The sequence below is a fragment of the Trachinotus anak genome, unplaced genomic scaffold, assembly GCF_046630095.1.
Source record: "Trachinotus anak isolate AG129_WGS33_773 ecotype Australia unplaced genomic scaffold, CSIRO_AGI_Tana_v1 ptg000004l, whole genome shotgun sequence".
Classification (NCBI taxonomy): Eukaryota; Metazoa; Chordata; class Actinopteri; order Carangiformes; family Carangidae; genus Trachinotus; species Trachinotus anak.
The window spans coordinates 12,458,329-12,473,590 of record NW_027273855.1 but is presented as its reverse complement, the minus strand read 5'-3'; the positions used below and the strand labels follow the sequence as shown (position 1 = coordinate 12,473,590).

The following is a 15,262-nucleotide window of genomic DNA, read 5'->3' as shown; positions in this document are numbered from 1 at the left end:
CCTTGACTTTTCAGCCAGTTGCTTCCACCAGCAATGAGAATAAGTAATTGTTGCCCGACTACAGTTTGATCCAGCAGCGATTGGGGGGGGGACTGTTGAATCTTATAATAAAATCAGCAACAGTTTTTCTTTGGAACAGAAAATGGAAAAGATCAAAATCAACAAAAACAGTAATGTACTTCTTGGATTTTGACTGTATCAACATCAAATTTGGTGTGTAGCACTGCAGGACTGAGATAGCCTGCAGAATTATATTATACATGAGCAAGATCTACCCAAAAAACATTGAGCAGAAATGTCACCAAGGGCAGGGCTTAAGAGAAAATTGGCCATAACTCATTAACGATCTGTCCAGTCATCATAAATTTTGGTAGATATCTTCAGTTTGTGTTTGGGAATAGTCCTACCAAAGAATTTTGAGCCCAACCCATAGGGAGTCACCAAAAGTTGGTGGACAGATTTCACATTCTCATGTGCTCTGGGGGCTAGTGTTAACCAAAATCTGACATATTGATTGATGAATATGGGCGTGGCCTATTCAAGCAACCACCACTCTTGTGTGATATTTCTGTGTTTTGTCCACCCCACCTTCCTGCTAATGCGGATTTCATTGCTCTTTGTAATTATGCTCCCATCATAAATACAAATGTCGCTTGATGTTGCATAACAACAAAATGTACCTATGGGTCATAATATGGGTCACAGACGACCTATGTGCTCGTTTTTCACAGTGTTCAAGTGTTTATTTAATGAGCACCAGGTAATATAATTTAATATGCAATTTGTTATTAAAATTGCATATGATTATGCACGTTCTGCAGTGGTTGCACAGATAATGACAACACGAGAAGATTCTTAACAGAAAAGTTGAAAAGCCTCAACTGCGAAACAGGAACTTAAGTTTGCTGGCACACCTAGATAATGGTTGGGTGAATTCAATTTATTTTTTGTCTCTACACATTGTGATGATGAAACAAATGTGTGATTGTTCTCACTTCCTCTTTAAACAGAATTAAACTAGCTAAAGAGACTTTATCTTTGTCAAGCCTGAAACCCTCAAATTGCTGCTTGTGACTATATTTTATATCAAGGTGGCAATCGGATTAAACATAAATGGAACGATAGCGCTGGAGTACTTGTTAATCTTTTAAATTACTTTTGGTATATGCATGCATGTCATTGAAGCCTCTTTTTCTGCACCAGCACCAAAAAGGCCCTGAAGTGAGCAGGATGCAAAAACCTTGTTTATTTCTGTATGACAGTCAAATGGCTTTAATGTTGCAATTGAACTGTTTGTAACATTGCTTGATTTAAGTTATTGTGCAAATAAGTCAAAGTGATACATTATTACAATTGTCAATTTTCTTCTTTCTGTAATGATAAGACAAAGTTTCCTTCTAGACATTATCACACATTTTATGCTAACTCAGATAACTGGGGAAGTTGTGTTACTTGGAACCATGTGTGTGTGTGTGTTAAAAAAAAAAGTTATCTGTTCACAGTGACCCCAGTTATTTTATATGCATGAAAACATACTGGTTGTTGGATTAGCCTTCTGGATCAGTAAATACCACTGTACAAAAAAGAATTGATGGATTTTAAGTCTTTATTTACCTTTTTAACAAGGGTCCACTGAGCATGAAGGATTTTTTCAGGAACGCCCTGCATGCACATTTGTGCACATTCACACCTGGAAGCTGCCCAGTAAAACCACAGTCTGAGTCACTGAGCAGCTGCAGTGGAGCAAATTGGTCATGTTGCTGGACATATTGTATGAAAGGGCGTCTCTAAAGAATTAAGGCAATTAAGAATTACGCAAAGAAAATTCTGATTTACGTTGTTACATTTTCTCCTGAGCTGAAGATTTTTAGTGTCAGGGGGCAAAGAGGGTGGCACTCATATTTAGCCAGTTCCTCTAAAATATGCAGCAGGGTGAGGCCAGTAAATCAGCAAACCAACTTTCACATCTCCTCCTCCTAGTCTACCTCATTTTATAATGCAATGTAACTGAGGGCTGGGGCTTTGCTCATGGGAAAATATTTTACATAGTCTGACAGCAACATGCTACAGATCACCAACTCTTTTAACGTGCTTCCTTATATCTCACTGCAGTCTTCTCCAACAGCTTAGCAAAGTGCCAGTGCAGTTGCCTCCAACCATTTCACAGGTAGATGGCAGGGGAGGGGGCAGAGAGTGGCTCTCACACAGGTGGTAGACACTCTGGTTACCACCAGCTGACAGATGGGAGGACAATTCAGTAAATGTGTGACTTAGGTAAAGGAAGTACAACATATTGGAAAATTCGCTTATACACTTGGGAAATACTCATCTTGGGAAATAAGCTTGGCTCTTTGTAGTAACCAGGCAACCAGGCAAGATAATGGAGGAAGTAACTGTCTCTGGTCAAGAAATAGTGCGTCACATAACCACCCATTAAAAAGCAAATTTCAGTCTTTACACTGCAAGTGGATTATGAAACCAAGATATAAAGTGTTCATTAGTCAGCTTTGGAAGTGCTGGTATGCAGATTTTGTTTCTTGCGGGCACAGACAGGCTAGCTGTGTCTGTTTCCAGTCTTTGTGGTAAGCTAATTGGCTGCTGGCTGCTCTATATCAGTTACAAGCCATCCATAAGAACAACTTTTGGGTCATTGCTATGACAAATCCCCCATGCTGTTGGTTTTCCTCTGTGCCCACATTTGTAGCCATGTGGTGATGTCAGACTGTTGGTTGGTGAAGACTGAACTATCTCAACAGCCATTGGATTGATTACCATTAAAATTTTGTACAGACGTCCATGGACTTTGGTGATCGCCTGAGTTTTCCTCTAGCGCCACCTCTAGGTTGATTTGTGGCTCAGATTGAAATGTCTGACAAAGATATTGGATGGATTTCTTTCCAATTTTGTGACAGATAATCAAGGTCCCTAGAAGAAACAGTACTTTGTGCTCAGTGTTGACTCCACTGAGCACCAAAATGAGATTGTAAGTGCCCTGCTGCTGGGCCTAAACAGCAGCGAGGGGTATTTTCCACAACCTACCAAGCCTAAAAGTTGTTCTGATGAATGGATAATACTAGTCTAAACAGCATTACTGAATTATTCATTAAACCTGATAACCATTATTATTGATTTACCACAAACCTGCTCTAGGACGAGCGCTTAAAGACTGAGCACATTTTCTTATTTCTCAGTATAGCCACTCTCAAATAAATGTAGGTAGTCATAGCATGTTGGTTGTAAGTGCTCCAAATAGGCCTCTTTCCTGCTCAAAGAAGCCATGATAGAAGGCAAAAAATGTGCAGCTATGTGAGGTTCAGTTTGTGGTCAAGTTCATTGGAAAGCTGCTGAATAAGAGCTTAGATTTCTGCCAGGGCCTCCAAAATCCTCTGCCCATAAATGGGCTGTGCAGAGAAGCAGGTATCAGGGTGTGCTCTTTTTTTTTTTTTTTTTTTTGGTATTTTATGGACAGTTTTGTCAAGGCCACTTTATCCCTTAATTGGTGGCAGAAAGTAACAAATTTACTTGAGTACTGCACTTAGGTACAATATGAACTCTACTTTACTTTCCACTTTATTTTCTTTATACTTCAACTCCACACATTTCAGAGTGAAATATTGTACTTTTTACTGCTTTACATTTCATTTACCTGTTAGCTGGGGATTAGACAGCAGATTAGACATTTATATACCAAACATAATCAGTTTATAAAATATGATGTATTATTATATATTACCCAACAGTATATGAAATTGTTAAAATAGCCCCCCACAACCAACTAAACGTCAAAATACTGCTTAAATATCAATAAATCAGTAATAATGACCCAGTAGTATAACACTATAACACTGAAAGGGACCAGTCTGCATAATTTTACTTTTGATACTTTAAGTGCATTTTAAGATTTTAAATGCAGGACTTTTATTGGTAAATGAAAACTTTTATAGTCCGGTATAGCTATTTTTTACTATAGTCAGTGGTTTGAATATTAATTCCACCACTGTCCTTGAATCATAGTTTCTTTACAAATCCCCTATGCACATGTGAGGACCCATTGCAAAAATATCAAAGATGTTTTTGTATTTAGGCTATGACTGAGAGTCCGAGGTCCTCTTGAATAATATGGAGTCAATAAACTCCTCTGTCTTTGTATGGTTAATGAATTCCATCCTTCCATGGAAATGTCAGCCGGAGGCACTTGTGTCATTTTTAGTGAGAGCATCCAGCCAGCAGATGGCGCAGTTGTATGTAACACAGACAGAGTCTCAAGGTCACTGCAGCAGGCTTTCATCACACAGCTCTGATCCGCCATGGATGCTGCACTGCACTGCGCAGCCGCATGAAACCCATGTCCTGTAATGATGAGATGTCAGACATCTGTAGGAAACCCAGTATTCATGTTGCGATTCATCACTACAAAGTCTCCAAATGAATTACTGGTGCAGTCCCTGTTTTAAGACATAACTGTCGCACCCACTCATGCAAATGTGAGTAGTTTGATTCTGACTCTTACTTACTCAGAATGGAAAAAACACTAGGCCTACACACCACTGTCTTAGGTTTGATTATCACAGTGGTCTTCTACACATGGGTAGCTAAAGGGTAAAGTTACTACTTCCAACAGCTTTCACTGGTAAAAGCACCACTGTATGAAAATAATACTAAAATAATAATAATACTAAATATAGTAAAAGTACACAAGATTTAGAATGCCCCCTCTCAGTGAATTACATTATTGTATCATTATTACTGATGTATTCATGTGTAAACTGTACTTTACTGTTGTAGTTAGTCAGGCTGAGGCTAATTTTAACTGCTTTCTACACTGTTGATGCATCAGTACTCTATAGCCTGTAGGATCATATACTTTGCTTTTAGTAACCAGTAACTAAAGCTGCTGCCTAAATGAGGTGGAGTAAAATGTAATTATTTGGAGTAGATGTCTAATGAAACCAATCAAGTAAGAAAACAAGTAGACTACCTCAAACTTGAAGTAGTCAAGGAGGCCTACATGCACTGACTTACTTTTCATCACTGATGTTAATTTGTAATTTTTTGAAATTCTGTTCAAACAACGGCTCTATTCATTTTCAACCAGTTTCATTTTCAACGTCTTGGCATCTTTTAGCCTGCAAACCATTACATCAGTGCTTACTATGGATTGGACCTAATGAGAAAATTAAATACGTCCCCGGAGGCATAAGTTTAGTGGTATTCATGATGGGAAAAGAAAAGTCAGTGCCAGGAAACGTGACCAGCAGTGACATGTGACCAAGCACGAACCACCGCATCGGAGCTCCTGCCTGCTGCTCAGCACGTACTCATCTCTGCGTCATCTTTCCGCATACTGCCTCTTTCATCCTCACACCAACAAAAAAAAATACATTTCCCATAATCCACCCCAAATTAAAAAAAAAAAAAAAAAGCACCATTGCTCTCTGAACATTTATATGCAGTCTTTACTACGAGTGATGCTCCAGCTCAGACACAAAATCCGCATCCTCTCCGTCCTTACCGGGGATGTGTGACTCCTTAGTGCGACGGTGGACGTGCATCCCCCCTCGCACTCATCTGGCCGGTGAGTCAGCTCCAGCCAATCACATCGCTCCGTTACCCCGGTACTTCCTGATGACGTGCACTTATCATCGACACAGGGGCGTCGCGAACGCCTTCTCTGCCTGCCCGCACGACAGACACAGCACCGTCCTTGCACACAGTTGGGCCGGAAAGGTAACTTTAACTCCCTTTTCTCTGCTTTTTTTTATCTCCAAACTCTGGGCGGGACAATAACCATTACGGTTTAAAGAGCCAATTCTAAGACAGTTTGTACTGATATTCACTATTTCTCTTGTTATTTAAATATGTACATGGGGGTCTTCATGCTCGACGAGAACGTCAAAGTCTTGTCCTTGTGATAGCTGGAGATACTTTGTGTCAGATTTTTATACGCGTCAGTTGAATCCTCAGTTGATGGCTGTGCGACTTGTAGGATGGAGTAGTTTGTAGCCCACCCGTCTATTTTTAAACCAGGCCGTCAGCTGTCTCTCCATTTACAGCTGCAGTGTGTGTGTGTGTGGGAAAAGGGCGTCAAGTTGCAGCTCCCAACTTCCAGCAGACAGTCTTTTCCATTTGTCAAAGAACAGCTTTTTAAGACTTAAAGGATGTGATGGGATGTCAGACACTGCCACAGGCTACACATGCTGGGGTCAGGCAGTGACTGAGCTACCAGTTGCTTGCAGCAGACATGGGGGTGTGTCCAACGAATAAAGGAAAAGTACTGCATGTAGGGAGATTACACAAGTCTCAGTGTTCAGTGATTGTTAGTCATCTCTCTACCTAACAGGCCTCCAGAGGATGTATGTGGTTTTAACTCAGTCTCTCAGAAGTTTATCACTGCAGTTTTAAAGGTGTTATTATTCTTATGGATAATTATTAGTCTGATTATTAATACACAGTAATGGCCTGCTGGTACACTCTTATGCAGCCCAACAAAGGATTAATCCCATTTTACCTGCGCACAGTTTACAAAAGATATCAGGTGTCAATCCTTAATTATTTATTTATCTGTGGGTGCCATTTTGTGCTGCCAGGTTACCTCCTTGCTTTCCAGTGGTTGCAGTAATCTGGCAGCAAAAACCTTGAAATGGGACAGAATTTACTGTAGTATGTGTACGAGTCAGCCACAACAGAAATATAGTGTATATGCAGTGCATTGTTGATTAGACTGTCGATTACCTTTGCCATGACTTGTTTTCTTGAAAACATGTCAGAAAATGGTGAGAAACACACATCACAGTTTCATAAAGTCTTTCATTAACCCTGTTAATGGGTTAATCAACTAATCTATCTACCTTTCTATTTAAGTTCAATGGGGGTGGTCATTAGCTTAAATTTCTGTGTTCCTGTTCCAATACCAAAGTGGTACCTTGAGAAATATTGACATATTAACAGAGAAGCCAGAATTCTTAAATGTTGTATAAACGTTACCAAAAAAAAGATAAAACTGAACTTTTTCCTAAATGAGGAAACAGGATAGATTAAATTTCTGTCTGATCAAAGAATAATGTAAGATTATGATTCTTACCAGACATTCAATGCAGATTTTTCCATCTAGACTGTTTTTAATACTCAGGGACACATTTTGGTCGGTATCAATAAAATATTGAGGTTCAATACCCAGCTCCAGTAAAGTGTAAAATATTTCCATTTAGCTAAAGAACGGGGCGTTTTTGTGTTTTAGTGATTTTGCCTCCTGGCAGTAGCCAGTGGTGAGTTTCCACGCAGACTTTTAAGGACAAAGAATTTTCCATTAGTTCTAATGTACTTTCACTCTAGCTTAGCTTTGGAGACTGTACTCAAAGTTCACCCATGCATTTAGAGTGGGTACATGAGTGAGCTAGTCCATGGATTCAGGTTGGATAAAACAAATGAAAATCAATAGCACAGCAGGCGTCATGGCCAGACAGTCTGGCTTAAAACCTTCTCTGACCTCCCCTACTGGAATTTGGAGAGATAACGAAGGCTTCATGAGATTAGACCACTACTGAATCCTGTAACACACAACAGCACAGTGATATTTGGACAAAAAGAGGCCAAACATGCACTGGAACGAGTCGCTCGTTTATCATTTCTTATGGTTACTTTTCACTATTGTTATCAAGAGTTCTTGCTTAACTGTTTAACAGTAGTGCTGTCAACTCCGTTTTGCAAGCATTTTGAAATGCGGTTTTGTAATCTGATAGATTAAGTAAACTGAAGGGACCTGCAGGGATTTTTTTTTTTTTTGCTGCATAAGCCACGCCTTTCTGTGACTAATATCCCTGCAATCCTGCCCACCCCACATCACTTGGTTCAGGTGGTGTGCCTAGCCAAGATATATATATCTTTAATTAGAGAATCCAACAGATGGTTTATTGCTCTGTCTCCAAACTTCAGCTATAAATTAGATTACATTTTGTCCCGACTTTGTCATTGGGCATTTCAATTTTTGCCCAGTCACTGTTTTGGCTTGAAGCTTTAATTCAGTAAGTAACAGTGCAAGGTAACCAGTGTCTGTCTGCTTGGCCTGTGGAACAGCACTATACTGATGTCTGTTTCCTGTCGTTTCATCTGCAGATCCAGAACCATGTCCATCCTGAAGATCCACGCACGTGAGATTTTTGACTCCCGTGGCAACCCCACTGTGGAAGTTGATCTTTACACCAAGAAAGGTACTGTATGCCTAATATATATGTTTTTATGTACTGTTTAAATTTAGAAATTGTGGTCAAGGATGGCACAACTAGGACCTTAGTTTCAAATCAATCTTTATTGTATGTACAACCGTTGTTCAACAGGTAATTCAGACTCATCCATGACTTAGCATAAAAGCATAAAACTGTGTGGATAATACTGCTATACGAACATATCTGTTTCATAAATTATTATTCTTTTGTGTCTGTAGCCAAATTTCTTAGCTGGTGGAAACTAGTTAAGTTGTAGATTATGATGGTCAAGCCAGTGTGGCTGCTCTGTTGTGAGCTCCAGGCCCAGATTGGATCAGATCAGATGGTGAATGTGTGAAAATAGCTCCTGTAATAGCACACTGCCTCTACAGCATTCTGTTACTGTAATGGTTCCTGTTTGGGAGCACAAATAGCTTATACAGTAGGTGCCTCTAACAAACCTATGAGTTGAGTTGAGATATTGCATGCAAGGTAGAGATGACAGTATGCTGATGATCTACAGTATGCTTCCCTCACCTGGCTGTAAACTAGATTAGATTATGTAATGAAGCTGCAGGGCATAAAAGATCTAAGCCCTGCACTGTTTAGCATGTATACCTTAGGTTGAGATCAGCTCATTCAATTAACTAATGGCCGGACTGAAAGTTTTTTGGCAAGCTGTTCACTTCTTAGAGTTAAAACAAAGGAACAGCTCAACCCAATGAAATGTTCTGAGAATGTTAATGAAGCAACCTGAATGACCATTGACATGGAAGCGAGTGGGACTGGCCACACTGCCTTTAACACTGGCTGGAATTCGACTGCCCTGTTCTGCAGCCCTGTGTTGCGATGGTTGCTAAGTGCCCCAGTTTACTGTAAATAGCACCTTTATTCCTTTTTTTGGACAAGATTCCCTTTTAAGTCCACCAGGCATGTTTTGGCATCATTAATAGCACAGACCAAAGAGAGTGCAGCACCCAGAGTATGTCTGTCATAGTAGCTGTAATGTGTTTTGCTGTGTTATGTAACCAGCTCGCCTCACGATCACAGGCATACTAGAAAACCTCCTATGCCTGTTGTAAGAATGATGTAACTTCAGTAGCTCTAGTAATCTAGAGACACATTTATGCTTACTCTTGTTGTAATATCCTCTGCATAGTGGCACAAATAGACATTTATTTAAGTGTATGTATTTTTAAATTGCTGCATGCATCACGTCCACGTAAGGATAATCTTGGAAAGGTCAGTAAATTTATACTACCCGTGACTCTTGATTGTATTTTGCCAGGTAAAATATAAAGCTGATATAACGTGACAGCTCTACGTCTCAGTTTATAGCCTGATGGGCTGTTGCCAGCACCCCCCAGCTGCACTTCTTGATGCAGATGATGTGTTAAGCCTGAGCTCATGGCTGAGACAGCAGCTCTGTCCTCCTGTCCTAAATCCCTTCAGACTTGCACCATCCCTGCCGGTCCACTGAGCAAATTGAATAGATTTTTGCTCATCCTGAATTTCTCTTTGCTTGGCTGAATCCAAAATGGATGCCCTCTTATGAATGGGTGTGGCTTGGCATTCTTCCACAGATGCACTGCACATGCTCAGTTGGCAGCCCGTCCTCCCCTGTTGCATCACAGCCTTCCGCAGCGAAGCCAGTACCACTTCCTCTACACATGCTTTATTTCTCTGTCCACACAGAAAAACAATAGACAACTTTACCGGGGCAGGAGATGCCAGTAGCTGAACATTGAGCGCATTTTACTTGTTGTTGCTCCTGTGAATACCAAGCATCCCCTCCTACACTCAATGTCCTAACAAACATGTTCTTGTATTCAGTCTCTGTGCTGTATAAATGCCACATCGTAGTCACAGACGTTTAAGTGAGAGAGTTGGTTGTCATGATGAAGACTTGTATAGTAAAATTACATGGCAACGTTTATCAAACTATAGTCAGTCCTTTGCTGTCTTTCTTGGACATGACACAGCACTTTAGGAAATGACGATTGCAAAATGTCCTCTGTGTCTCCAAGGTCTTTTCAGAGCTGCAGTGCCCAGTGGTGCTTCCACAGGCATCTATGAGGCTCTGGAGCTCCGTGACAATGACAAAACACGCTACATGGGCAAAGGTAAGGCATCTTCCTTAAATTCCTCCTCTAAACTATCTGGTTATTTCTGTCACTTTAATTTCTTTTCCACACTATCACATTCAGTTGTCTGTCCTCATCTCTCACTTCTTCATTTCCGGTTCCTCCATCTCTTCTCCTTCTGTTAGGAGTCAAAAGAGCAGTTAAATATATAAATGAATTCTTGGCCCCTGCATTGTGTAACCAGGTAAATAAAGTGTGAAATAACAGGATGACTCCTTTACATATCGCTATTCACAGCAGCATGAAGAATGGGTTTGCCTTTGGAAACTAACCTTTGCAGGCATTAACAGATGTTCACAGATCTAAAAAGAAAAAAACTAATAAGAGCACCGTCACAGATCATACCAGATAACTTACCACAGTCCTCATAATGATTGCAAAATAATACTTTGCCTTTCAAAATTACATCCTGATAAGATTGGACGGTGCGCTGTGGTCATCTGTCTCGCCTGCGCTGCATGGTCTTCTTCTGTCTGGGTCAGTCATGGTCTGCTTGTCCCTTGCAGGTGTCTCAAAAGCTGTTGAGCATATCAATAAAACAATTGCACCTGCACTGGTTAGCAAGGTAGGACCATTTATTGTTTGACTAATAAATACTGTTAAATGTCTAATTTCAGGAGAAAGTATGTGAAAATATCAGTAACATTGGCAGCATTACAGACAGTCTCCAAATGACAACCTGTACAATTTTGGTGTAAGAAGTGGTAAGAAACTGCATCAAACTGACATGTTGAGCAGCTGTTTGTTGTTCCTTTCTCTGAGTATTTAACATCAACCTCATTTATAAATCTTTGCATTTATAAACGTGATACACCTAAAGTATCTATAAACCACTGTATTAGCAGAGCTTCAGTGGTATTATTCGGAGATGCTGTGATTCCTCTAACATTATTGGAGTGTGTTCTTCTGAACTAATAAGTTAGAATTAAACCTAACTATTATTTTACCTCTAAATGTACAGTATAACAAATGATAATATGTCTAATCCAGGATGTGAGTGTTGTGGACCAGGAGAAGATCGACAAGCTGATGCTGGACATGGATGGCACAGAAAACAAGTGTAAGTTGCTACTTAATGTTCTGAAACTCTCTTGGCAAAATCAGTGCAGAGTATTGGGAGCAAAATTTTATAACATTATGTCTACTGACAACATAAGTATATTATGGGACACTATCAATTTATCAACCTAGATTTTTTTTCCCTATATATTTATTCATAGTAACGCAGTGTATTCTTTAATTGTGGGCAATGTTGCAAATACAGCGAACAAAACTGTTTTATGGCAGTGTTTTGCATTAATATGATGACGTATTTCCTGAATGTTTACCATATCTTGATATATGTTGATATTGCAACATGAAATTAAATATACAGTGTGAGGGGTTTTTATTCATATTGCCCCCTCCTACATAGGGTAGTTTTGAGTTATTGTCTGAAATCTATCCCTATGTTTATCCTCTGCCATTTTATTGTGAAATTTATCCAATAAAAATCTGTCCACTGTATGTACAGTACACTGTCTGCTAACGACCCCACAAAGTAATGCTTTGAAAGCTTGATATTTTACAACTGTACAGCAGTGATGTTATAAAATGACAATGATTAAGTTTCAGGAATGCCAGTGTCCTGCCCACTCCAGAGTAAACAGTGCAGTGACTGTGGGAAGAGAGAGAAGCATTTTGGACACTGAGTTTTATTTTCAATATTCATGGGGGTTAATAAATATGGGTTTTTTAAAATAATGACATCAGGAGCCATTCTTAAAAAAAAAGATACACACACACACATACACACACAAAAAACACACAAACATCAACAGGCACTCATACTGTGTTTTTGCCACAGAAAATTTATTCTATACCTTGTTATTTAAAGTTCATGCATGGAAATACTCAAACTGTTCAAACAATGAACAATATAGACATCAGAGTACAATTCATATTTTGTAAATGTAGTCTTGAAAGTACTACAGACAATGTATTAATATATTTGTACCTGTCCTCCCTTAGCTAAGTTTGGTGCTAATGCCATCCTGGGCGTCTCCCTGGCTGTGTGCAAGGCTGGTGCAGCAGAGAAGGGCGTCCCCCTCTACCGCCACATTGCTGACCTGGCTGGCAACCCTGAAGTCATCCTCCCAGTCCCTGTGAGCATGATAGTTGAATTGCCTAAGTCATGTACCACAGGCTTTTTAAAGACTCTTAACGCTAATAGGCCTAACAGACTTGTACCATTAACGTTTGATTATTATATTCAGCTGTGATTCCATTAAGCTGAAAGTGGATCCTCTCTGCTTCCCTTTAGGCTTTCAACGTCATCAACGGCGGCTCTCATGCCGGCAACAAGCTGGCCATGCAGGAGTTCATGATCCTCCCTGTAGGAGCCAGCAGCTTCAAGGAAGCCATGCGTATTGGTGCTGAGGTCTACCACAACCTGAAGAATGTTATCAAGGAGAAATACGGCAAGGACGCCACCAATGTAGGAGACGAAGGAGGCTTCGCCCCCAACATCTTGGAGAACAAGGAAGGTGAGAGCAAACACTCAGAAAGCTGTTTATTTGTAAGAGTTTCATCACAAGCCAACAGAGTAAAGATCCAGCTGAACAAATCACTCATCATTTTATTAAACATTTAGGAGGTTATCAGTTGTTACTGTTTGCCTTAACTAGTCCAAAGGGAGTGTCTTGAAAGCAGTGCATTCTTGGGCCTTCCCTGGAAAGTACTTCACTTATCATTTCACTCTTGAGCTGACATATGGTTTCTAAATTAAGGCCTCAGCTCAGTACTGAGTCCCGCCTCTGACTCTAGTGTCAGGTCAAGGTGCTGATATGGCAAATGCCCCAGTGGAGCAGAGTCTTTAGAGGTGACTCATTTGCAAAAAGCAAATGCTTTGATTTTATTAGCATCATCTCTGTTCACATTTTTACTGTAGTATGTTGTTTTTGTTTCAGCTCTGGAGCTGCTGAAGAATGCCATCGCCAAGGCCGGCTACACTGATAAGATTGTTATTGGCATGGATGTGGCTGCCTCAGAGTTCTACAAGGGTGGAAAGTACGACCTGGACTTCAAGTCACCTGACGACCCTAACCGCTACATTTCCTCTGACAAGCTGGCTGACCTCTACAGGAGCTTTGTCAAAGATTACCCTGGTGGGTTTTAAATGCTTGGTCTCTGATTTACAGCCTGAAAACTCTCTTTCAGTCCACGCTTGCTGCTCCCCAAGAGTGAGAGATTTCAAGATATCGTAGACATCCATTTAGTAAAGGCAAAGCATGAAGGACAGACTCAAGTAACCAGACTAGAGTCTTGTCAAGTTACTTTATCTTACATAAAATGTAATCTAGTACACTACAGTATGCTATAAATCCAGTATAGCTGCTCTAAAAACCCACTGTTCACTACATTCAAAGTTAGCAGCTAGCTGGTGAACATAGTGGAGCACTTAGCAGCTTGTTTCTGCTGCCCCCAAGTGGCCAACAACATCAAGTAATCCAAATTCAAGGTTTCTGTACATGGTGACGATTAACCAATGACTTCTTAAACAGCTCTAATGTGTTTTATTTAAAAACATTCATTAACATTCCTCCATCTATCTATCCTAACAGTTGTGTCCATTGAGGACCCCTTTGACCAGGATGACTGGGAGGGATGGTCCAAATTCACAGCCAGCACCAGTATCCAGGTGGTGGGTGATGACCTCACGGTCACCAACCCCAAACGCATCGCCAAGGGCGTGACCGAAAAGGCCTGCAACTGCCTGCTGCTTAAAGTCAACCAGATCGGCTCTGTCACAGAGTCCCTGCAGGCGTGAGTGTCCACAATATTCACAGCGGTGTAATCACTCTTGTTGCCAAAATCCAAGAAAGTAAATAAAGTGTCAGCTGACTCACAGGGTTAACCCGTGTCTCTTCTTTTAGCTGCAAGATGGCCCAGAGCAGTGGCTGGGGTGTGATGGTCAGCCATCGCTCCGGAGAGACAGAGGATACCTTCATTGCTGACCTGGTGGTCGGTCTCTGCACTGGACAGGTAAAAAGCTTAACTGTCAAGTCAATTAAAGTTCATTGGCTTTGTGTCATTAATCTTGAAAAAAGTTAAAGCTAACAATACAAATCTTACCACGGGTGTAGCTTTTACATCACCGATTTGTTCTTACATTCATTGTCCTCTCCAGATCAAGACAGGTGCACCTTGCCGATCCGAGCGCTTGGCCAAGTACAACCAGCTGCTCAGGTAGGTCCAGTCCAAAAACATATGCATACTTATTATGGCTAAATAAAAGCTTGGTCACACAGAACTTTATTAACAGTATGAGTTTTACATTTCTTGCGCCCTAAAGGCACAATATTGCTGATATTTTGGGCTATACATGCATCCACCTTAACAAACTGTCATCACTCTTACTCAGGATTGAAGAGGAGCTTGGCGACAAGGCCCGTTTTGCTGGCCAGAACTTCAGGCACCCCATCTGAGCAGGTCTTCTTCCACGGGCCTCTATATGTTCATTGCTCATAAATAACTCCCACACATATACGCCACGCTAGGTCGCCTGCCCTGTCTGGAGAGAAGATGGAGAGAACACCGCTGAAATCCAAGGTCCAAGTCTGTGGTCTGTGGCGTGGAGAAGCTACAGTATGTCTTAGCACAACCACAGTTCAGCTCATCCTCAAACTATGCTTTAGCTCCTGATTAGTGTTGGTCCCTATATTTGTGTCAGTGTATCTGTGTGAGAGATTTTTCTTTAGCTTCTCGTAAGTTGTTGTGATTCTTGGTCCTCTACTGAGTATTTGAGCTACTGTAACTTTAGTATGGCTCTGCCTCGAGCAGTGGTAAGAGTACTGTACGTGCAATGTGTCGCATCTGACAAGGTCTCGTGTTGCTGTAAGCGTCGGCAGAAATATGTAATAAACAATACAGTTTGAA

General features: G+C 40.7%; 1 protein-coding gene across 3 annotated transcripts; it reads left to right on the top strand.

Moving 5' to 3' along the window:
• Nucleotides 1-5,586: 5,586 nt before the first annotated feature.
• On the top strand, nucleotides 5,587-15,262 carry eno1a (enolase 1a, (alpha)). 3 transcript variants are annotated; one of them, XM_071475967.1, is made up of 12 exons: nucleotides 5,587-5,727; nucleotides 8,113-8,207; nucleotides 10,229-10,324; nucleotides 10,852-10,910; nucleotides 11,336-11,405; nucleotides 12,356-12,489; nucleotides 12,648-12,870; nucleotides 13,294-13,491; nucleotides 13,948-14,149; nucleotides 14,260-14,368; nucleotides 14,514-14,572; nucleotides 14,748-15,262. In XM_071475967.1, the coding sequence occupies exons 2-12, from the start codon at nucleotides 8,123-8,125 to the stop codon at nucleotides 14,809-14,811; spliced, it is 1,299 nt and encodes a 432-aa protein (XP_071332068.1). In that variant the 5' UTR covers nucleotides 5,587-5,727; nucleotides 8,113-8,122; the 3' UTR covers nucleotides 14,812-15,262. The 3 variants fall into 3 exon arrangements, with proteins under 3 accessions (XP_071332068.1, XP_071332070.1, XP_071332069.1); XM_071475969.1 differs by lacking the exon at nucleotides 10,852-10,910 and adding an exon at nucleotides 10,471-10,529; XM_071475968.1 differs by lacking the exon at nucleotides 5,587-5,727 and adding an exon at nucleotides 7,842-8,021.